The sequence below is a fragment of the Ornithorhynchus anatinus genome, chromosome 18 (assembly GCF_004115215.2).
Source record: "Ornithorhynchus anatinus isolate Pmale09 chromosome 18, mOrnAna1.pri.v4, whole genome shotgun sequence".
Classification (NCBI taxonomy): domain Eukaryota; kingdom Metazoa; phylum Chordata; class Mammalia; order Monotremata; family Ornithorhynchidae; genus Ornithorhynchus; species Ornithorhynchus anatinus.
The window spans coordinates 39,354,364-39,378,882 of NC_041745.1; the positions used below are offsets into that span (position 1 = coordinate 39,354,364).

The 24,519-nt window shown below is 47.7% G+C and overlaps 1 protein-coding gene across 4 annotated transcripts in view; it reads left to right on the forward strand.

Annotated features, from left to right (window-relative positions):
- The window catches only part of FAM184B (family with sequence similarity 184 member B), a 68,924-nt gene that overhangs the window by 25,447 nt on the left and 18,958 nt on the right, over nt 1-24,519 (forward strand). For all 4 annotated transcript variants that reach the window (XM_029083265.2, XM_029083269.2, XM_029083268.2 and 1 more), the window contains exons 2-7: nt 4,994-5,719; nt 6,569-6,704; nt 7,973-8,124; nt 10,380-10,586; nt 16,328-16,438; nt 18,783-18,920. In XM_029083265.2, coding sequence (XP_028939098.1) covers nt 4,994-5,719; nt 6,569-6,704; nt 7,973-8,124; nt 10,380-10,586; nt 16,328-16,438; nt 18,783-18,920 — 1,470 coding nt within the window. The remainder of the gene's footprint in view (nt 1-4,993; nt 5,720-6,568; nt 6,705-7,972; nt 8,125-10,379; nt 10,587-16,327; nt 16,439-18,782; nt 18,921-24,519) is intronic.

The following is a 24,519-nucleotide window of genomic DNA, read 5'->3' on the forward strand; positions in this document are numbered from 1 at the left end:
ACCTAGATTCTAATCCCAGCTCTGCCATTTCTCTGCTGCGTGACCTTTTGTAAGTAAGTCATTTAGCTTCTCTGCCTGTTTCTTCATCTCTGCTATGGGGATTAAATACCTGTTCTCCCTCCTTCTTAGCCTGAGAGCCCCACGTGGGACAAGAATTTTCTCTGATCTGATTATATCGCATCTACCCCTGGCTTTAACACAGCGCTTGGCTCATGGTAAATGATGAACAAATACCGTTATTATTAGTAACGAAGAGCCCTTCTGATCCTCCTCTTGGTTTAGAATAAAATTGAGGAACTAATTAGCAGTGAGAGCCAGCTGGCATCTCCAAATCTGTGGTTGAGGAATTGAGCCAGACTTTATCCTAGCAGGGATCTATAAAGGTTAGAGTTTCTCAGGTCTTGGATGACTACTGGGAAAGCCCAGGACCAGTCCGTTCAAGAAGGGAGGCATCTTCACTGTGCTCTGGGCAAAGGTCACTCCTACTTGGAAATCAGGGCAAACCTTTATCGTGTCCACATCCTTCACTTTTTTTAATGGTATCGTCAAGTGCTTAATATGTGCCAGTCACTGCACGAAGCACTAGGGTAGCTACAAGACAATTGGGATGGACACGGTCCCCGTCCCACTTAGGACTCACAGTCTTAATAGCCATTTTACAGATGATGTAACTGAGGCAGAGTGAAGTTACTTGCTCAAGGTCAAACCGCAGACAGTAATAATAATTGTGGCATTTGTTATGCGAGTTCTGTGCGCCAGGCACTGTAATAATAATGTCGGTATTTGTTAAGCGCTTACTTTCTGCAGAGCACTGTTCTGAGCGCTGGGGTGGATACAGGGTCATCGGGTCGTCCCACGTGAGGCTCACAGTTAATCCCCATTTTACAGATGAGGCCCGGAGACGTGAAGTGACTCGCCCACAGTCACACAGCTGACGAGTGGCAGAGCCGGGATTAGAACCCATGACCTCTGACTCCCAAACCCGGGCTCTTTCCACTAAGCCACGCTGAGCTGCTTCTGTACTAAGCGCTGAGGTGGATATAAGCAAATCGGGTTGGACACAGTCCCTGTCCCGTATGGGACTCACTGTCTTAATCCCCATTTTACAGATGTGGGAACTGAGGCGCAGGGAAGTGAAGTGACTTGCCCGGGGTCACACAGCAGACAAGTGGAGGAGCTGAGATTAGAACCCAAGCTCGCTGTGGGCAGGGAATGTGTCTGTTTATTGCTATAGTGTACTCTCCTGAATGCTTAGTACAGTGCTCTGCACACAGGAAGCATCCAATAAATATGACTGACTGGCAAGTCCTCTGACTCCCAGGCCTGTGCTCTCTCCGCTAGGATACTCCACCCACCCCCCACCCCTCCACTTGGTCTACTCCACGCTTTTTGATCTGGTTTGTGGAGAATAAAGACGTCTCTCTGTCCAGGTTCAGTGAAAAGGCACTACCTGATGGCATTGCATCCCAGTGACCTGGATTAATCAATCGATCAGTAGTGTTTATGAGCACTTACTAGATTCCTCGAGACTGTAAGTTCCTTCTAGACCGTACGATCCTCGTGGGCAGGGAATATGTCTACCAGATCTGTTACACTGTTCTTTCCCAAGCATTTAGTACATTGCTCAACACACGGAAAGCCCTAAGTTAATACGATTGATTGATTCCTCCCCCTCGCTCCTTCCGAAATCCTAAATTCTATTGTCTTCCAGTACATGTAATGTATTTTTGTGTCGGTCTCCCCTGCTAGATTAAAAGATCCTCGAGAGCAGGCATCACGTCTACCGACTCTGTTGTGTTCTCCACGTGTTTAGTGCTCTGCAGGCAGGAAGTGTTCAATAAATAGCATTAACGTGTTGAGGAGGCGAGCCCAGACATCACTGTCCAGAGAAGAAGGATCTTTATACCAAGCCCTGCCCGACCCTTTATTGTTCCAAACAGCGGCCTGGGTGGGTAGAGAGAATTAACCGACCGTACAGTGAGGATTGAAGCAGTACAAGCGTATATGAGCAGCATGGCCTAGTGGGAAGAGCCTAGGCCTGGTAGTCAGAGGACCTGGGTTCTAATCCAGGCTCTGCCACTTGTCTGCTGTGTGACCTTGGGCAAGTCACTTCCCTTCTTGGTGTCTCAGTTACCTCATCTGTAAAGTGGGGATTAAGACTGTGAGCTCCATGTGTGACAGGGATCACGTCGAACAGGATAAGCTCGTTTTACCCCAGCACTTAGTTCTGTGCCTGGAACATAGGCAGTGCTTAACACGTGCCATTTGTTTTTAAAAGAAAAGAAGGTCACAAGGTTTGCAACAGGTGTTTTGACTCTCGGAATGCGACGTGTCTAAGGAGGTGGTCTCCTGTGCTTTCCCCGGATGCCGCCGGGGTTATTTCGGGGAAGGCTTAGGCGTCTAATCGGCTGGTCGTAGTGGATGGCCTGAATGGAACCAGCTGGTTGGTCTCGTTGCTTTTTATGGCCGGCTGGAGCTTGAAATCAATCTGGAGTGTGAATATTCGATGGAATGGGATATTAAATCCATGCCCGGGGAAGCCCAGGAAGTAGTAGTCATGTGATCGGACCCTTAGTACGGTCCAGATGAGTAGCTGAAAATATCTGAAACCTTCGGGATTAAAATCAAAGGGAACATTTAGTCTGTTTTTTGGTTGTTGCTGTTTTGGAGTAGGGGCTCGGATGGGTCTGTGTATCCGAGGCCTTCATAATTGCTGGTGTGTAGTGGATGGAGCACGGGCCTGGGAGTCAGAAGGACATGGGTTCAAATCCCAGCTCCACCAAGGTCTGCTGTGTGACCTTGGGCAAGTCACTTAACTTCTCCGGGCCTCAGTTACCTCACCTGTAAAAAGGGGCTTAAGAATGTGATCCCCATGAGGGACAGGAACTGTATTCGATTAACTTGTATCTTCCCCAGCACATAGTAAGTGCTTAAAAAATACCCTGATTATTATTATCATATTCTTCAAGTGCTCAGAACACTGTTCTGGCACATAGTAAGTGCTCAGTAAATGCCACTGATTGATCAAATGATATTCTGCCAAGTAAACCTGTCATATGGGCTGGGAGCTGGTTGAGTTCTCATAGGTGAAAAAGAAACAACCCCACACCTCCCAGTCTAAACGTCAGTAGCTTTTGATGGCTTTCTCTGGACCATTTAGTCTTAGAATCATTTGCAAGGCTCTGCAGATATATTCTTGATTCAGGCTGCTTATATATATATACTTATACTCTGCTTATTTCCCCTACCTGTAGTTAATTTTAATATCTGTCTCCCTCTGTAGACTGTAAGCTCCTTGTGGGCAGGGAACATATCTACCAACTCTGATGTATGGAACTGTCCCAAACAGTGCTCTGAGCTGAGAAAATACCACTGATTGGTTGATCGAGTCAGCTGAGTTCTCCCTTCCCGAGCCGAGCATCCCGTCGCTCAGCTCCGGCTGAGAAAAGAAGAAATCAAACCCGCCGCAGTGATTCTTCCACCCTGCAGTGAGGGAGATCAGGCTACTGCGAATGACTGAGTCAGTCGTATTGATTGAGTGCTTACTGTATGCCAAGCATTGTACTAAGCGCTCAGGAGAGTACAGTATAACAATAAACAGAAACATTCCCTGCCCACAATGAGCTTACAGTCTAGAGGGGAAGACAGACATTAATAGAAGTAAATGAATTACAGATATGGACATAAGTGCTGTGGGGCCGGGAGGGGGGGATGACTAAAGAGTACAGATCAGGGTGATGCAGAAGGGAGTGGGAGAAGAGGAAAGGAGGGGCTTAGTCTGGGAAGGCCTGTTGGAGGAGATGGGCCTGCAATAAGGCTTTGAGGTGCGGGAGAGTAATTGTCTGCCGGGTATGAGGAGGGAGGACATTCCAGGCCAGAGGCAGGACGTGGGGAAGAGGTTTGCGGGAGATAGAAGAGATTGAGGTAGAGTGAGAAGGTTAGTAATAGAGGAGCGAGGTGTGTGGGTTGGGTTGCAGTAGGAAAGTAGAGAGGTGAGGTAGGTGGGGCCAGACACTGAGGGGGCTCAGAACACGAAAGGCAGTTCCCTCATGGGAAGAGGGTCCCACAGCTCCATAACAGCTGTTAGAAGTGCGGGCCTGGGTGTCTGAAGGACCTGGGTTCCAATCCCAGCTCTGCCACTTGTCTGCTGCGTGACCTGGGGCAAGTTACTTCACTTCTCTGGGCCTCGGTGACCTCACCTGTAAAATGGGGATTAAGACTGTGAGCCCCAGGTGGGACAGGGACTCTGTCTAACCTGGTTACCTTGCATCTACCCCAGCGCTTTGTACAGAGCCTGGCACGTGGTAGGCTCTTAACAAATACCATTTAAAAAAAAAAAAAGGGGGGCCAGGGCAAAGAAGATCTTGATTGTTGAAGGCTTTAAATTTTGCCCAGAGTGGTGAGGAAGTCGAGGACTGACCCTTCTAATACCACTTTGTATTTCAAAACAATAAGGAGTGATAATAATAGTAATTATTATAGTATTTAATAAATGCTTACAATGGGCCAAGCACTGTTCCAAGTGCTGGGGTGAATACAAGCAAATTAGATTGGACACAGTCCCTGTCCCACATGGGGGCTCACAGTCTCAATCCCCACTTTACAGATGAGGTAAATGAGACCCAGAGAAGTGAAGTGACTTGCCCAAGGTCACACAGCAGGCAAGTGACAGAGCTGGGATTAGAACCCATGACCTTCTGACTTCCAGGCCCATGCCCTAGCTGCTATTTTTACAGTAAATAATAACTCATAGTTAAACTTTTATCACTAAATATGGGACAGCAAAGAGTGTGGGTTCTGTGGGTGGGAAAATGATGAACCCACCCTTCCTAAAAGGAAAAAGACTCCGCACAGGTTGGTGTGAGTCATTTTCCCATCCCATTCCAAACTGGGCCTGCTTTTTCCTTCCAGGCATCTTTCTCTTCCCTGTACCTTGCGTATCACGACCCAAGCCATTGTACGCAAAAAGGCATATTCCGTTTGTTTTCTGCAGGTGATCTATGCCCTAAATATGAAAAACGATGAACAGGAGGCAAGTCTCGAGGCCCTGAAGGAAGCCTACGAGAAGGAGATAGAGGATCTGATGGCAGAGACCAAGGAGAAGCTCCTCCATTTCCAAAGCAGAGCCGGAGAGGAGCCAAACACGGAGCAGCAGAAGCAGCAAACCAAGCATCCTGAGGCCGACTCGGCCTCGGGGGAGAAGCCGGGCGAGGGGCAGGACCCCAGGATGGAAGCGGGCGGCGTCGAAGAGCCCCCTTCCCTTTGCAAGCGGGGGCCGGACTTCAAAGGGGACTTGGAAAAGAAGAGTCAGCCATCGAACCAAGGGGCCGAGGCCTTTGCAAGTGACCGTGAAGGGTTTCAGAGCGAGAACCGAGAGACAGCGGGCGAGGGAGCGACAGACCTCAGGGAGGAGATGCAGAACGCGCTTGGGGAAATGGAAAAGCTAAGAACCGAGAACCGAAAACTGATCGCCGACTCGGCCCAGAAAACCAGGGACCTCCAGGCCTGCTACGAGAAAGAGAACGAGGCTCTCAGAAAGGCCACGCAGCAGTACCTGAAGCAGTGGCAGCAGAAAGAAGCCGAGCTAAGAAAAAGCTTCCGGGTCCAGGAGGCTTCTCTCCAGACCCGAGTGACCAAGCTAGAGACAGACTTGGAGACGAAAGGCCAGAAGACCACTGAATTGAAGAAATATTCCCTGAAGCTGAAAGAACGCATTCAGGTAGCACGAGATCCATTGTGCGATCGTCTTTCAGCTGCACTCCATGTCAGTCAGAAGTATTTATTGAGCACTTACTGTGTGCAGAGCACTGTACGGAGCCTTGGGAGAGTACACTATTAACAATATTACAGACCTATTCCCTGCTCGTGACGAGCTTGCACTTTAGAGGGGGAGACAGATATTAATATAAATAAAATCACAGATCTGAACTTAGGTGCTGTGGGGTTGGGAGGGGGGATGAATAAAAGGGGCAAGTCAAAATGGCGCAGAAGGGAGTGGGAGAAGAGGAAAGGCAGGGGAATTCGACGGGGCAGACCTCTCGGAGGAGATGTGCTTTCAGAAAAGCTTTGAAGATGGGGCGAGTCATTGTCTGTCAGATAGGAAGAGATCTCGGTTGGTTGCCAACTGTCACGGGCAGTGTCAGGCAAGTGATTGAAACAGGCAGCATGGCCTAGTGGAGAGGGTGGTAGACTGAGAGACAGGGGACCAGGGTTCTAATCCCAGGTCAACTGCTGACCCTCTGAAGACCTGCCCCGGGCTCGGTTTCCTCAGCTCTAAAATGGGGATCAGATACCTGCTCTCCCTCCCTCTCAGATCACGAGCCCCTTATGGGATCAGAACTGTGTCTGTTTAGAGGATTCTGTAAAAAATCAGCCCTTAGAACGTAGCTTTATCTATACTACCTCTACCGTTGCTGTCTGGGAGTCAAGGGCTCGGAGAGGTCTTAAAAAATAATTTTGAGTCTTGTTGGGTACCGATGTGCAGGCCGTGATAAAGTGATTAGGGCCGTGTGCTGAACGGGCAGCCGACGGGGGCCGGACAAATAAGAGACGGACAAATCTATTTCAGGACCTGGAGGCGCAGCTCACGGAGGCGGGACGAGAGAGTTTGGAGTCGAAAAACACCGTCAAAAAGCTGAGGGAAGAGCTGGCCGTGCTAAAAGAGAGAACCTCGATGCGGGAATGGCAAATGCTGAGTAAAGCAGGTAAGACGTTGGAAAACCCGCCCGGTAGAGAAAGACAACTGGGCCTCACTTCTCCTCACACCTAAAGAAGCCACCTGAGGTATTGGGGCACGGAGGCGGAGGGGTGGGGTCTAGTCTACGGCGATGGGGAAGGCGTGAAGAGCCAGCTTAAGGCTGAGTCTGTGTAAGCCCCTCATAATTTTGCAAGAGAACCATCCTGGATAAAATCTCATTTTTAGAATGCAAGTTATTAGGGATTATACTCCTAGCCCCGTCTCTGCCCCCCGCCCCGACTTGGGGATCCTGTCACCAGGACATGCTCCAGACTGCAGAGAACATGGAGGTTTTTCCACCTCGAAGCCCTGGTTTCCCCTGATGCCAGCCTAGGGGTGCCTGCGGTTCCCAGAGTCCAGATAAGGTTGGCGTGAGGAGAGGGAGGCAGCCCAGGCCCCTACTTCCCTGGGCAGTAGTTGCAGGTTGGGTGGATGAATGTGAGCACCAGTCAGGATGCTCACAGAAATCACATTCTATCAGCAGACCTAAAATCTCACCCTTTTCAGCCTTTCAATCTTGAGTTACGACCGAAAGCAGAGGTGATAAATGCTGCTCTCATTAGTTTCGTGGATGAGTCTGATGACATTAGTGTTATTAAGGCAGAGGTGGATCCCGGGGATGGTTTACAAAACTCTTCAAGGTTTCCCTGTGTGTTTCTGGCCTGAAAATGCCAGAATTCCCTTCCAGTCGGGGTATCGGGGTGGAGCAACAGGGAGTACTCAGAGAGAGGGCTGCCCAGATCCCCGTCTCAGGTAGTGGACAGAGCATGGCACTGGAAGTCAAAAGGTCATGGGTTCTAATTCCAGCTCCACCACTGTCTGCTCTGTGACCTTAGGCAAGTCGCTTAACTTCTCTGTGCCTCAGTTACCTCCTCTGTAAAATGGGGATTGAGATTGTGAGCCCCATATGGGACGCGGTCTGTGTCCGACTCGATTTGTTCGTATCCACCCCAGCGCTTAGTACAGTTAAGACTGTGAGCCTCATGTGGGACAACCTGATTACCCTGTATCTACCCCAGCGCTTAGAACAGTGCTCTGCACATAGTAAGCGCTTAACAAATACCACAATTATTGTTAGTATTATTATTCTCTCTCCAGTGCAAGCTCAGAGGGGTGACTTGGGCAGGGCTCCAGCAGTGTATCCTAGACAAGTGTCCGAGGATGGGGCTGGGGTGTCAGCGGGGCCTTGTTTACAGCAACTCGTATGATGCTGAAACCCCATTTCTGTTTTAACAGATGAAGTGAAAACTGCACCGGGTTCCCCCAACGTGAAGGACGACGAAGCAGAAGTATCAAAATTCCGTGGCCCGCGGTTCCAGCCGGAACAGCTCGCCCCTGGAAGGGCACCGGGCCCGGCAGGAAGTGAACATGCTCAGATGCTCAGAAAGGTTCGATTCCCTTCCTGTAGAGATCTAGATTCTGGAAACCATCTGCCTGACGAAGGGAAAAAAAACACTCTCATATGGAAAACCACTAATCTATTATTAGTTCTGAAGGGATTCGTTCTTTCAGTCGTTTATTGAGCGCTTAGTGTGTGCAGAGCACTCTATAAAGTGCTTGGATTGTTTCTATAATTTACCCTATCTTTCTTCTGCTAGATGGTCAGCTCCTGGAAGGCAAGGATCAAGTCTTCTAGCGTTTTCAAAGTCTCTCACATACTTAGTGAGGTGCTCGGGACACAAGAAGTGGTTAATAAATGCTTTTGAATGATTGATTGATTTGGTAGAGAGGCCTTCCCTGACTAGGCTCTCATTTCCCTGGCTCCCTCTCCCTTCTGAGTCACCCTTGCGCTGGGGTTTGTACCCTTAATTAACAATAATAATAATAATAGTTGTGGTATTTGTTAAGCTCTTACTAAGTGCCAAGCACCGTTCTAAGCGCTGGGGTAGATACAAGGTCATCAGGTTGTCCCAGGTGGGGCTCACAGTCTTAATCCCCATTTTACCGATGAGGTGACTGAGGCACAGAGAAATTAAGTGACTTACCAGAAGTCACATAGAGGACAAGTGGCGGAGTCAAATTAGAACCCAGGACTTCTGACTCCAAGCCCGGGCTCTTTCCGCTGAGCCACGCTGCTTCTCACACTGCTTTTCTTAATTTCTTCTCGCCCTCAGCCCCAAAGCACTTGTGTATATATCCAGAGTTTATTTTAATGACCGGCTCCCCGTCTAGACCGTAAACTCCTTAATGGGCGGGGAACATGTATACCAACTCTTTTGGATTGTACCCGCCAACTGCTTAAGAAAGGGCTGTGCACACAGTAAGCACTTGATAAATATGAATCACTGACTGATTGATTGATTGATTGATAGGAACCCTCAGATCCCAAATCGGCAATTCTGCCAACCAAATGAAAAAAAGAACCCTGAGCTCTAGTACCTAGGGTTTTCCTCTATCCAGGAATAATAATAGCAATAATAATAATTGTGTTACTTTTTAAGCCCTTACTATGTGCCAAGCATTGTTTTCAGCACTGGGGTAGGTACAAGTTGATCAACCTGAACACAGTCCCTGTCCCACATGGGCTCCCACTCTTAAGCCTCATTTTACAGATGAGGCTGAGAGAGGTGAAGTGACTTGTCCAAAGTTACACAGCAGACAAGTGGTGGAGCCAGGATTAGAACCCAGGTCCTTCTGACTCCCAGACCTGTGCTGTATCCATTACGCCGTGCTGCACCTTAGCACTATACCACTAGTATTAAGAATTCTTTTTTTGGGAGGTGAGATCACTTCAGAGTTTCCCCATGATAGTATGTATAGAGCACTGTACTAAGCTCTGGGGAGAGTACAGTATATCAGAGTTGGTAGAATCGCTCCCTGCCCACAACAAGCTTATAGCCTAGAGGGGGAGGCAGACATTAGAGAAGCAGCGTGGCTCAGGGGAAAGATCCCGGGCCTGGGAGTCAGAGGTGGTGGGTTCTAATGCCGACTCCGCCACTTGTGAGCTGTGTGACTTTGGGCAAGTCACTTCACTTCTCTGGGCCTCAGTTATCTCATCTATAGAATGGGGATTAAGAGTGTGAGCCCCACGTGGGACAGCCTGAACACCTCGCATCTACCCCAGCGCTCAGAACACCTGCTTGGCACATAGTAAGCGCTTAACAAATGCCATCATTATATTCGTTTAGACTGTGAGCCCGTCACTGGGCAGGGATCGTCCCTGTCTGTTGCCAAATTGTACATTCCAAGTGCTCTGCACATAGTAAGCGCTCAATAAATACTAATGAAAAAAAAATTATAGCAATAAATTACAGATACGTACAGAAATGCTGTGGGGCTGAGGAGGGGGTAAATACCAAGTGCCCAATCGTTTCAGATCCAGGTGCCTGGATGACTCTATTTTTGTTGATCAGTAATGTTACTGAGCTCCCTACCGCAGTGACACCCAAGTGCCTGGAAGAGTTTAATAGAGTTAGGAGATGTGATCCTTGCTCTCGGGGAGCTCACGGTCTAGTGGGGAAGGCGGACGTTAAAGATATCTTGTTCCCAATAGCCCTCTCCTGCCTTGTAGGTAAAGGGCAGAGACTGCCTACACTTGGCCGCTAGCTCGTTTGGTAAAAATTTATGGAGACTGAGGTGTGTGCATAGAGCTGAATAGAGAAGAAATGTTGCACTGGTGTTATTAAGGCATTTTTTTTTATAGACCAGGGAAGTTGCAACTGTTGAAAAAGGAAGCATGAAACAACGCTATGAGGAAGAACTTCGGGGAATCAAACGTCAGACGGATGAGGAAAAACTCCATTTCAAGGAGCAGTTCGTGAAGGGCTTGGAGGACCTCGTGAAGGAACACGCCACAGAAATCAACTCCTTTCAGTCCTCCATGGAAGCCGAAAGAAAAAAGCTTCGAAAGGTGAGAATTCCTCTTAGGTCAGGATATCTCGATTTACCTTCCTCGTCCTGTTTTATGGTGATGGCATTTTACAGTTGTTTCGCTGGAGGATTTGCACTGCCGTAACAGTGGCAGAAGCAGGGGGTCAGGCAGAATCGGTCAAAAGCATGTTTTCCCGCCTTCAAAATCAGGATCATCTGCGCTTGACCCAAACTCGTTTTCTGGCTGCTTCGCGTTAGGACACGACATTACGAACAAGGGGAAAGCCTGTCCACAGAAGCCGCATTTGGCTGCACGTTGAAATGTCAGGCGTAAATTTGCGTGAGTGTTTACTGCAAATGAGGTGCAATCGTGTGTTTCTTGGTATTTGCAAACTTTCCACGTGGCTGCATCAGCTCCTTCCAAATAAGGGATTTAGGGGGTGGCACTGCCATCCCCCTCTTCTAGCAACGAGGGGGAGAGAGCCTCATCCTTGCCTCAAACAACAAGTCGCCCTGGTAACTCGAGCACTGTGCAGAGACCGAGTGTATGCCTCATTCTCGATCTGAAATCACTGGCCTGAATTTGTTTGAGAAATGAGGCACCTGAAATTGGCTTTGTTTCCTTGCTCAGCGTTCCGGATTGAGAGGGAAGGGGCAATTTTCAAGTGGCCCCGGATCCGCAGCGTGGCTTAGTGGAAAGAACACGGGCTTGGAGTCAAAGGATGTGGGTTCTAATCGCAACTCCGCCGCTTGTCTGCTGTGTGATCTTGGGCAAGCTGCTTGACTTCTCTGTGCCTCAGTTTGCTAATCTGTAAAATGAGGATTAAGACTATGAGCCCCATGTGGGGCAGCCCGATTATCTTGTATCTAACCCAGCACTTAGAACAGTGCTTGGCACGTAGTATGTGCTTAACAAAATACCATAATTATTATTATTATTATCCCCTAGATTAGAGTTGTCCTCCCAGTTTGGATGCACACAGGTTAACCAGTCTAGCGGCTAGCTATTCCTAATCCTTGAGAAACCCCAAATTGGGTTTTCTGAAATGGGCATCCAAGGCTTCCAGTAGAGAAGCAGGGATCTAGAACACGCTGCTGTGGGGACGGGAGTGCTGTGTCCATGTGTGGCGAAAAAGGAGCTGACAACCATCGGGTCCTGCTCTGCCAGTTAGGCCCAGCGGTTGGCTGTGAGTAAGTCTTCTGGGAAACGGGTACACATCATGGACCAAATTTACTGAAGAATTTTGGGATGGTGTTCCCTGCCACTTCCTCCTCAGTTCCCCTCCTCAGGGCCCTGAGCACCAACGTGGCTCAGTGGAAAGAGCCTGGGATTCGGAGTCAGAGGTCATGGGTTCGACTCCCGGCTCTGCCACTTGTCAGCTGTGCGACTGTGGGCGAGTCACTTAACTTCTCTGTGCCTCAGTGACCTCATCTGTAAAATGGGGATTAACTGTGAGCCTCACGTGGGAAGACCCGATGACCCTGTATCTACCCCAGCGCTTAGAACGGTGCTCTGCACATGGTAAGCATATAACAAATACCAACATTATTATTATTATTATAGCTCCTGGATGCTGCCATCCTGGGAACAGTCAGGGTGCTTGTGAATGAGAGAGGGTGAGGACGGAGGGGGTAGGGGAAAGCAGCATAGAGGGTGGACTGGCGGAAAGATCACAGACCTAAGAGTCACAGGATCTGGGTTCTAATCCCACCCTGCCAGTTGCCTGCTGTGTGACCTGGGGCAAGTCACTTCACTTCTCTGGGCCTCTGTTTCCTCCTCTGTAAAACAGGGATTCAATGGCTGTTCTCCCTCCTACTTAGACTGTGAGCTAAGCTAAGCTCCGTTCCTGTGGGACAGGGATTGTATCCAATCTGATTAACTCATATCTACAGCAGCGTTCAGAATACTGCTTGATGCATGGCAAGCATTTAACAAATGCCACAATAATAACAGTAAGAAGAAGAAAAAGACTTGAGAGGTTATCGGTGGCCAAGAATACTCCAAATGTAGTCTAGACACTTCAGTGTGAACTCCCTCTCTAGCGTTTGGCGGCGAGTATTGGTCATTTCGATTGCTCTGAAGATGGCAAGAATTGCAGTCTGACTACAGCCAAGGGCCCCTGCTCTCAATTTATCCCAGCTGTGGTATCTTATAAGCAAAGGGGTTTGGACATAGCGCAAGTCCACTGCGTGCCCTTCGGGACATTACACAAGGGTGAGGAGAGGCCAGTGTCTCACCCCCGTTTACATGTTGGCTATGAGGAATTTATCGATGGTATTTATTGAACCCTTACCATGTGCAGAGTACTGTACTAAGCACTTGGGAGAGTACAATAGAGTTAATAGAGGTGATCCCTGCTCTCCAGCAATCTAGTGGGGAAATACAACCTGGTCAGTTAGTGCTACAGGATTGATGAAAATTATCCTGCAATTTAGAAAATCAACCAGATTCTGGCATAAGTGGTCTCAACCTTCCCTGTGCATTTCATTCCTAATTTCCAGGTAATAGAAATTATGGTGATGGCAGTCAACATGTGAGCATTTAGAAAACAAAAAAATCATTCTGGCACTGGGCCGAGCGCCCTGCTCACAGAGGGCTCACGCTTAAACACATTCACTTCTCCCAACCAAAGGACAGTGTGGGGTAGAGGGAGGGGAACAGGAGACTTTGCCCAGAGAGTAAAAGAGAAAGAGGTAGAGTGAGACTATTTATCTTAATTACGGTGTTTGTTAAGCACTTACTATGTGCCAAGCACTGTTCTGAGCACTAGGGTAGATACAGGGTTATCAGGTTGGACCCAGTCCCTGTCCCAGTTGGGGCTCACAGTCTAGGTAGGAGGGAATAGGATTTTACAGATGAGGAAACTGAGGCACAGAGAAGTTAAGCGAGGCTACACAGCAGACAATTGGCAGAGCAGGATTAGACCCCAGGTTCTCTGACTCCCAGGCCCGGATTCTTTCCACTAGGCCATGCTGCTTCTCCTGGCTCCCCCAGACCATAACAGATGAAATAGTCCTGCCTTTTGGGGAAGGAAATGGCAAATATATGTTTCATAATGGAGCCAATTGACTTCACACCGTCGCACCTTTAATCCATTCCAAGTCTGGAAAACACGACTGGGCTTTCTGCCCGGCTGACACCTTTTTGACAAATGTGGATTTTTCACTCAGCGCAGAGCTTTAGTGGGAGATGCAGGTCAGAGCCAGTTTTATAGTCTCCGGTGATACCAGAAAGGGAAAATGTTAAGGAGAAGGCCAGGATCACATAGTCTGTGCCTGCACAAGCGAAGACCAGGGAAACTGGAATTATCCGGTAAACTCAATCACTTGAGGTAGGTGTCATGGGTAATTCAGGACAGAAATATCTTTCTCCTCAGTGTCCTGAGATTTTTATTCCTTCATTTATCTCAGTAATAGCCTCAGCACACTGTTCGGTTTGTCCTTGTAAATCCAGCCTCCCCAGATGGGCTAGGAAGCAGCAAACAGCCCATGAAGTAAAATAATCTGCCAAGACTTTGGGGAAAGCAACTGGGTTGAACTGAGGGAGGTGTTCTCGGGACAGTGAACATTTTTCTTCCGTACTTGACTTTATTTTCAGAAGAATGACACATCAGGGGCAATATATTCCTCCCGGGTTTGGTATTTCAGAAAAGATTACAAACATCAAAGATAAATATTCCTAAAAAATTTTAATGGTATTTGTTAAGCGCTTACTAGGTTCCAGGAACTATACTATGCCCTGGGGTAGATACAAGCTAATCAGGTTGGACGCAGTCCATGATCCACGTGGGGCTCACAGTCTTAAACCCCATTTTACAGATGAGGTAACTGAAGCATAGAGAAATTAAGTGATTCGCCCAAAGTCACACAGCAGACAAGCGACAGATCTGGGTTTAGAACCCAGTTCTTTCTGACTCCCAGGCCCATGCATTCTCCATTAGGCCATGCTGCTTCTCATTCTGTGGGTAGTAGGCTCATGGTTCACCATATCTATTTCCCCCTCTTGCCAATTGGCCTAAAGCCCAAGATATTGAAGCATGGAGAATTTGGCTCCCTATCTGCCTTTTCTTCTTTCCAATCTCAGTCTCTGATAACAGACTGCCCTCCATTCTGGGACTAGTTTGTTTCCTGTGCCTACATCACTCCCTAGCCAAGAGCTATGGGCCAACCTATCGGTCATTCTTTTTTTTTTTTTGAACCACCGACTCGGTGCAGAGCACTGTACCAAGGGTTTGGGAGAGGACGATAAGCTCCCTGTGAGCAGGGAGTATGTCTGCCAACTCTGTTATATTGTACTCTCTCAAGTGCCTAGTCCAGTGCTTGCCACACAGTAAACATTCAATAAGTACCATCGATTGACAATAGACGATTGATTCCTGCCCTCGAGGAGCTTGGCCTGTTCCAGGGGAGGCAGACAGAGAGGAGAAATCAATAGTGTATAACAGTACCATACTTACATAATTGCAGCCATAGGGTAACTACCCCCTCCATTTTTCAGGAGGAAATAAAAAATTATTTTTTGTACACAAACACAGTGGCACATCGGGTAGGAAGAGAAGTAGGGTCAGAGCTGGAACCAGCAAAGTTTTCTTTTATGAAACAAGGTAGGAAGAGAAGGGAGGGAGTTGCCCTAATTCATTGTGTCCATTTTTGGCAGCACTTGGGTGAGTACAGTAAAAGTAACTCCGTCTCAAGTGCTCTCTTGTCTTTCTCTTGTCTTTTTCTTCTTTTCTCTCTTCCTTTAATCTCCTGTTCCCCTCATTGCTAAACTTAATTCTCCACTGAATAGCATTCCTCCTGTTTTGGAGTTGCAAAAAAAGTGGAGCCATTATAGAAATAACTACAGTCTGTGCAGAAGTGTTGCAGGGAAGGGGTAGGGGGGTGGGTGCAAAAGTGTTTTGGAGGTAAGGAAGTCCACTGCTGAGTCAGTCCTTTCTCATCTTTTGTGTCTGTTACTGAGTGCTTACCGTGTGCAGATCACTGAACTAAGCACTTGGGTGAGTTCAACATAATATAATAGACCCAATCCCTGCCCACAACAAACTTACAGTCTAGAGAGGGGGAGACAGACATTAATATAAATAAATAAATAAAATTACAGATATGTACACTAGTGATGTGGGCTGGGAGAGGGCATAAATAAAGGGAGCAAGTCAAGGCAACGTAGAACGGAATGGGAAAAGAGGAAAGGAGGCTTTAGTCAGGGAAGGCCTCTTGGAGGAGATGTGCCTTTCATGAGGCTTTAAAGTGGGGGAGAGTCACGGTCAGATATGAGGAGGGAGGGCGTTCCAGAGCCCTGGCACCATGAGACAGTAAGCTGGTTGTGGGCAGGGAATGGGTCTGCTTATTGTGGTATTGTACCCTCTCAAGCGGTTAGTACAGTGCTCTGCACGTAGTAAGCATTCAATAAATACAATTGAATGAATCAGGCCGCGAGGATCTAACACCCTGGATGCACTCTGCTCCGGGGTTACGCTCTGACATCGCAAAAGGGCCTCTCCCTCCCACCTGACAGAACCGGCCCAGACCCCGGGAGATCCAACCACGCTTCTGGAAATAGTTGGGCCAGGCCGAGATGGACCCCTGAAAAACCTCCCTTTTACCCTAGACCTGCTAGGCCCAACCACCCTGCAGCTCTGTCCTACTCACCCTCCCACTCCTCAAGTCATCAACCTGAGACGTCTGGGGACAGACTAGGAACTCCGGATCTGGGGCTGGAGTACGCCAGCAAAACCACTTCTTGCTACCTCCCTTAGTTCAGCCTTTCAAATCTTTGTTTAGGAGGTCCAAGAGCAGCTGGAAGAACTGAGGAGAAAATCAGAGACTGAAATAAAGCAGCTGGAAGAAGAGAAAGCCAGTCTGAACGAGAAGCTACAGGAGTCTTTGCTTGAGGTAAGCAGTGCGAAACGAGCCCTCCTCGGCCTTAAGGCAAAGATTTATTCTCCCCGTTCAGCTGGACGCTTCTTATTCTCCCCACCCGCTGTGACCATCCTTCACGGGATTTAGAAGGTAGCGGAGACCCTCCTGGGTAGAAGATTATAGTTAATGCTAAGAGAATTAGGAAAAGATCAGTGGAGGGAGGAGGGGTTTTTTTTAAAAAAGAACCAACCTGGACCCGTCGACCCTAGACAGTCGCGGCATCTAGCTCTGAGCTGTGGGCTTTTATTGCTTAATATTAGTGAGGAATCTTGCCCGGCCCTACATTGACTGAACGTAATTAAACCCATTTCTCCTGGAGAGATTGCAGAGGGGAGCGATGAGCTGTAGCAGGAACCGGGCTCCTTATGGCTTTCATTAGACTGGGCTGTGTCCAGTCTCGGAGCCACAGAACGAGTAATGGGAGACTAGAAATCCATTCATTCTCCCTGAATGACCACCACAGTGGAGACACACAAAGCTCAAAACAATTCTTTCTCTCCTGGTCAGTCTCTATGCCAGGCACCTGGGAAGCATTGTGAAATGGACAGTGGATACATATTTACAGGTATGTGTCCAACCCGATCACTTTGAATCTACCCCAGGGCTTAGAACAGTGCTTGGCACAGTAAGTGCTTAAAAGATACTATTATTATCATCAAGCATCAATCAGTCAGGTCCCTATTTTCCGCTAAGGAGCCATTCTAAAAAGCAGCTTCCCTAAGTATCTCCCAGTTCATTACCTGAAGAGCATAAGACAATGGACAGATTAGTGCCTGTGGTGGTTTCCACTGATAAAAAAATCATGCCGAGTACTTTGGCTCAGCCCCACGCGTTCCTTAGAGTCACTCCAGTGAAGCAGCAACAACTGGTATATTGCTCGCTTTCCCTGTCGCTGAAGTGTGGGGTTGTGTGGTCTTTAGGTTTTTGTTTTTCTCCCAGAGAAAGAGTTGCCTGACAGAAACAGGGCCTTAAATGGCCCAGAGAAAATGGGGAGCTGGCACTTTTCCATCTAGTTTTGTCTGCGTGGTTAGCCAAATCATAAAACTTTGGGGCCTAATTATCCAACTCGCCAGATACTGAAGTCCTCCTCTGTGTGTAGTACTGGCTAAGCCTTTGTCACTTGCATCAGTCAGTAATATGTTTGAACACCAGTTGTGTGCAGAGCACTGTTCTAAGCCCTTGGGAAAAGACAATAGAGTTAAAAGACACACTCCCCGCCTGCAAGGAGCTTTAATCTAGTGGGGAAACCAACACAAAACAATTTACGATAAAAGAAGAAGAAAAATGGATATGAAGGCGAGTAAGCATTTAAATAGAAAGGCTATGGGAAGCAGCATGGCCTAGTGGAAAGAACACGGGCCTGGGAGTCAGAGGACCTGGGTTCTAATCCTGGCTCTGCCACCTCTGCTGGGTGACCTTGGGTAGGTCACTTCACTTTTCTATGTCTCAGTTATTTCACCTGTAAATTGGGAATTAAGAGTGTGAGACCATGTGGGACGTGGACTGTGTCCAACCTGATTTGCTTGTGTTTACCCTAGCAATTAGTACACCGCCTGGCATATAGGAAGCGCTTAACTAATAGCTTTAAAAAAGGGTAATGCATAATTGAATACATAATTCTTGAATCAGTCGATGGTATTTATTGAGCACTTCCTACCAGCAGAGCTCGGTACCGAGAGCTTGGGAAACTACAGTAATTTGAGAGTTGGTAGACAGGTTCAAGGATCTTACAGTCTAGTGAGGGACATTAAAATAAATTACAATTATATACATAAGCACTGTGGGCTCTTCCTCTGTAATACTTATTGCAGTCTTAACTAATAGCAACTTTGCATCTTTCTTCCTTTGCGTGTGTCTTCAGCTGGCCAGCAGCATGACACTTTGGAAGAAACAAAATCTGAATAACTATCACCTTTTCTTTTCAATAGTATTTGTTAAGTGCTTACTATGTCCGGGCACTGTACTAAGCACTGATTTACAAATGAGGTAACTGAAACACAGAAAAGTGATGAGACTTACCCAAGGTCTCACAGCAGACAAGTAGCAGAACCGGGATTAGTACCCTGGTCCTTCTGACTCACAGACCATTAGGCAACACTACCTGCTTTATAATGGTGGTTGTGGTCTTAACCTTGTTTTCAGTCCAATGAACGGGATTCAAAACTGATGCGTTTTTGTCCCCTTTGAGTGACAACAGGCTGGTCTCTTCTTTCCCGGTTTCCAGCTCTCCAAGTATTCATTCAGTCGTATTTATTGAGCGCTTACTATTTGCAGAGCACCGTATAAACGCTCGATGCGGTTCTTCCTCCCGTTTTAGGTTTTACGCCTTCAAGATTTCATCCGACAGAGCAGGGATGGCTCTGAACACGTGGAATCGCTCCAGCCGCCTTGCAGAACAGCACCCGAGAGGTCGCAGGAACTAGACCAGGAGCCCAGCAGAATTGCTGAGATCCAGGTAACGCTACCCTTCTGGGCTGTAACTAAGGCTTTCCCCTCCCCGCTTCATCAGCACAACCCTGTCGCGCCAGGGCAGGTTAGTGTCCCCAGGATTGCCGTTACGCCCTTCGAAGGACCCCCTGGGGGAGTCGAGCCGCTGCTGGGTTTTTGAACCACTCTAAGAGTCGCTTCACAAAAACTTCATTCGCCGGGGGTCACGGCGGCTGCCTGGCTGCCCCGACGCACCTGGGATAACCCTATCTCTTTAAGAGGTGGGGTGGGGAATGGATAAAGGGAGCAAATCAGGGCAATGCAGTGGGAGAAACAGAAATGGGGGTGTAGTCCGGAAAGGCCTCTCGGAGGAGATGTGCCTTCATTAAAGCTTTGAAGACGGGGAGGGTAATCGTCCGTCAGGTGTGAAGAAGGAGGGCATTCCAGGCCAGAGGCAGGATGTGGGCAAGAGGTTGGCGGCTCCCACACCCTTCTGCGTCATCCTGACTTGCTCGCTTTATTCATCCCCCACCCCAGCTCCACGGGCACTTCTGTACGTATCCGTAATTTTTTTATTCCTGTTAACGTCTGTCTCCCCGTCTAGACCATAAGCTCACTGTGGGCAGGGAATGTGTCGTATTGTGGTGTCGTACTCTCCCAAATGCTTAGTACCGTGCTCCACACACAGTAAGCGCTCAATAAATACGACTGATTGATTGAAGCCAAGCTGGAGTCATGCAGCAGACCTGCTTGGGATCAGGAAGCAATTCTGCTTCATCCAATTGGGTAGCATTCGCTCAAGCAGAGGCTTCTTTCCTCTGTCTTCTTGGGGAGAATCAATTCCTCTTTTTTTTTGTATGCTCCTTGTTAAGTGCTTACTATGTATCAGGGACTGTATTAAGTGCTGGGGTAGATACAAGCTAATAAGGGTGGACACAGTCCACACACTCTTAAACCCCATTTTACAGATGAGGCCCAGCAAAGGTAATTGACTGGCCTAAGTTCACACAGCAGACAAGTGGTGAAGCCGGAATTAGAACCCAGATCCTTCTGACTCCCAGGCCCGTACTCTGTCCACTGGGCCATGCTGCTCCTCGACACAGATGGATGCTCCTTCCTTGCATCCGAGTTTCTAAGCCCTGAAAAATCTACATGTCTGGTTTACTAAAGGGAAGTGAGGAAAATGATTTCAGCCCTCACAGTGGGCTTGTGGGGCTCGCGGTTTGGTAGAGCCACAGGGCTTCAGATGCCGTGAAGCGTTCAGTCAGTTCAAGGTATGGGTCGGGCTCTCGGCTCCTCGGTCAAAATATTGCTACCAGTCGAGCACAGTGACTCAGAATGATTTTAAATAACCGCCCCCGTCGGTGACTGATCACACGATCCCTCCTCTGAGTATGGAAAGAACCGTGAAAAACATTTGGGGGAGGCAATAAAGTGGGAAAATCCCAGGGTTGGGAGATGGTTGACCTGGGTTCAAGACCTGGTTCTGCCATCGGCCTGCTGTGTGATCTTGGGCAACTCACTTAACCTCTCTGGGCCTCAGTTCCCTGCTCTGTAAAATGAGGATGAGATAAATTGTGCATTCCAAGTGCTTAATACAGTGCTCTGCACATAGTAAATGCTCAATAAATACTATTGAATGAATGAATGAATTGTGAGCCCCATGTAAGATGGAGACAGGGTCTGAACTGATAACTCTGTATCTACCCCAGTGCTTAGCACATAGTAATAATAATGATGGTATCAGTTAAGCTCTTACTATGTGCCAAGCACTGTTCTAAGTGCTAAACCCTTAATAATTGCCATTATTAGTATTATCATTAAAGTTATGTCCCTACAAAAGGCTGTTGGATTCCAATAGGCAAATGATTTTATTTTATTCTTATTTGAGATGATCAGAAGCTATTCAAGTAAATAACACTGCCCCGTCATTTAAGCTGAATAGCGGTTCAGGGAATATGTCGGTTTATGGTTGTATTGTACTCTCCCAAGCGCTTAGTACAGTGATCTCCACACAGTAAGCGCTCAGCAAATATGATTGAATGAATGAAAGGGTGTTTAAAGCACCATTCTCGGAGATCACAAGTGTGCATCTACGAGTCTTCAAAATGTAATTTTTCTGCTGCATACCCGCTGAAATGGTCACGCTGTGGAAGTTCTTCAGAGAAGATTAAGAAATTTCTGTTTCTAGCCAAGAAAAAGAAAATAAAAAAGCATAATCCAGCCTGTACACTTCACTCCTCTAATGACAGTCTGCTCACTAGACTTCAATCTCTTCTGTCTCATCATTGATCCCTTCCCCATGTCCTCCCCCTTGGTCTGGAACTCCCTCCCTCCCTCTCCATAAATGACACTCTCCACACCTCCAAAGCCTTATTAAAATCACACCTCCTCCAAGCCGCCGTACCCAACTAAGCCCTCATTTCCCCTAATCCCTGTCCCTTCTGCATCATCCTTACACTTGACTCTGTACCCTTAAAACACTGGATAGGCTCCCCACCCTCAGCGCCAGAGCACTTACGTTCTAGCTGGAATTTGTTTTAATGCCCATCTTCACCTCTAGACAGGAAGCTAGTTGGGGCAGGAAACGTGTCTACCAACTCTGTCGTCCTCTCCCAAGTGCTTAGTACGGTTCTCTGCACACAGTAAGTGCTCCAAAAGTGCCATTCATTAAGTCACATAATGTCGGCTTTGGTTGTGTTCTCTGAAGGGAGAGTGCGGGACTGTGATGGAGCACTACAGTCCTCCAGACTGTAAGCTCGTTGTGGACAGAGAATGTGTCTGCTATATTGTACTCTCCCAAGGGCTTAGTACAGTGCTCCGCACACACAGTAAGCACTCAATAAATAAAATTGACAGGAGCAGAAGTCACTGTTGCCAAGAAATGTTCTCCCTTGGAAAGTCTGAGGAACCTCAGAGGTCTCTTTGAAAGACAAAAGGACTTGGCCACACAGTGTGCTAGGCCAGAGTCCTAGATATCAGGGGTGGTATGAATAATAATAACTGTGGTATCTGTTAAGCACTTACTATGTTTCGGGAACTGTAATGATCGCTGAGGTGAATCTAAGTAAATCGAGTTGGACACAGTCCCCGTCCCACATGGGGCTCACGGTCGCAATCCCCATTTTACAATGAGGTAACTGAGGCCCAGAGAAGTGAAGCGACTTGCCCACGGTCACACAGCAGACAAGTGGCAGAGCGGGGATTAGAACTCAGGTCCTTCTGAATCCCAGGCCTGTGCTCTATCTATTACACCTTGCTGCTTTTCGTGAGATCAGAAAGTTAGAGCTGGGGGAAGAAGAACCGGTCCCAGGCCTGTGCTCTATCCATTACACCTTGCTGCTTTTTGTCAGAGCGGAAAGTTAGAGTTGGGGGAAGAAGAACCGGGGAGAATAGAGGAGCATTTCTAACAGGAACTCAGCACAATCAACTAACGTATGCCCTTAGAGCATACGTTAACATGTTAACTGGATCAGGGTTAACACGGGTAATTGAAATACACAGATAACGAAAAACCCTCTCTCGTAAAGTTAATTTAAATCTTCTCTACCAAATCCTCCTAAAATCACATCTCCTCCCAGAGGCCTTTCCAGAATAAGCCTTTTATTTCCCCTGTCCTCCCTCCCCTCTACGACAACTTGTACCTTTGGTTGTGTACCCTGTAGTCACTTTGATACTCACCCCAGCCCCACAGTACTTTTGTAAATATTATTTTGCTCTACTATTTCCCTTATTCCTGAATCTATTTTCATGCCTGTCTTCCCCTGTGCATGGTAAACTCCTTGCAGTCAGAGATTGTGTCTACCAACTCTGCTGTGGTGTGCTTTCCCAAGTGCTCAGTATACTGCTCTGCACACAGTAAGTGCTCAACAAATTATTGACTGATCGATATATAATTTTCCTTATTTATCCGTAATCTTAAAAATGGCAAATGCAGAACACATATTTCCAATTTTTAAAGACCCCAAGGTGGGAACTGAAAATAGGATATTCCTCGGATCCCTGGAGGAAGAAGGAAGAAATAGGCCCACAGTTTTATAGGGGAAGAAATTAGGAGCTATAGGATTATGATAAATATTTTTATGACATTTAATAAAGGCCTTAAGACACGTTAAGGGCTGGGGTAAAGTACAAGTTTATCAGATGGATATAGTGCCTGACCTACAATCTTGCAGAGCAGAGCGAAAAAGGGAAGCCCAGAGAAGTTAAATCACTTGGCCAAGGTCACACGGCAGGCTGGGGAAGAGCTGGGAATAGAGCCCAGATCTTCTTCAGGCAATCGTATTTACCGAGGGCTTACTGTGTGCAGAGCACTGTACTAAGCTGTACTTCTGACTCCCAGTCCCCTGCTCTTGCAGCTAGTTTCTTCAAGGAGCCAAGAAGTTTGATTTTGTAGAATGTCAAATGCAAAATGAATTTGACTAGGCTACCGAAGTGGTTGTTCTGAGCCGCCTCCATGATTGTTCAGACTCATATCTGGGGGGCAACGGGAGACCGAGGAGGGCAGAATCCGGCCCAGCATGGTGGCCCCAGCGGCCCTGAGGAATGCGGTGGCGGGTGGCCGCCGGAAGGATTGGATTTGGTGCTTTGAAAATGTTCAGCTTGAGTCTCTCTAGAACCAGATCACTCCGTCGACCCCAGAGGTAATGGAGTGTGTAATGCATTTCCTCAGACAAGCATAGATCTTCCCTTGGGCATCTGGAAACCCCATTTTCAATCTGATGGTTAAATATTTTCTGGTGAGCGATTCCTCCACCTTGCGTCTTCGGTCAGACCAGGGTGTGGATGGAAAGTGAGGTACCTGCCGTGCCCCCAGGGACACAGTACCCTCATGCTGCTAAGAAAGGAGGAAGCGGCGTGGCCTAATTAGTGGATAGAGCACGGGCCCGGGAGCCAGAAGGACCTGGGTTGTAATCCCAGCTCCGTCATTTGTCTGTCTGCCATGTGACCTTGGGCAAATCACTTCACTTCTCTATGCCTCAAGTTACCTCATCCGTAAAACAGGGATAAAGGCGGTGAGCCCCATGTGGGACATGGACTCTGTCCAACCTGATTACTTTGCATCTACCCCAGTGCTTAGAACAGTGCCTGACACGCAGTAAGTGCTTAACAAACACCATAAAAAAGGGTGGGCAGACATGGGATGACAGAGCCTGTGTGAAGAAATGAACAATCAATCAATAATATTTATTTACCACCTTCCGTGTGCAGTATATTGTGCTAAACCCTTGAGAGAGTGCTGAGAGTTGGGAGACGCAACCCCTGTCCTCAAGGAGTTTACAATCTAATGTGGTACACAGACACAGAATTAAAAACCAGCGTATGGGCCGGTTAGTTCGGTTGGTTAGAGGGTGGTGCTAATAACGCCAAGGTCGCGGGTTCGATCTCCGTACGGGCCACTGATGTTATCAGCACCTAGAACAGTGCTTGGCAAGTAGCAAGCGCTTAACAAATACCATCATCGTTATTTATTATTATTATTATAAATTACAGGGAAGAAGGAGCAAAAGAGTATGGAGAGGTGAATCAAGTTCTGAGTGGGTAATAACTCAAGTGCATAGGTGAGACAGAACTCCCTCAACAACCACTGTCAGCATTTATGTACAAACAGATACCTTTAAGTATCT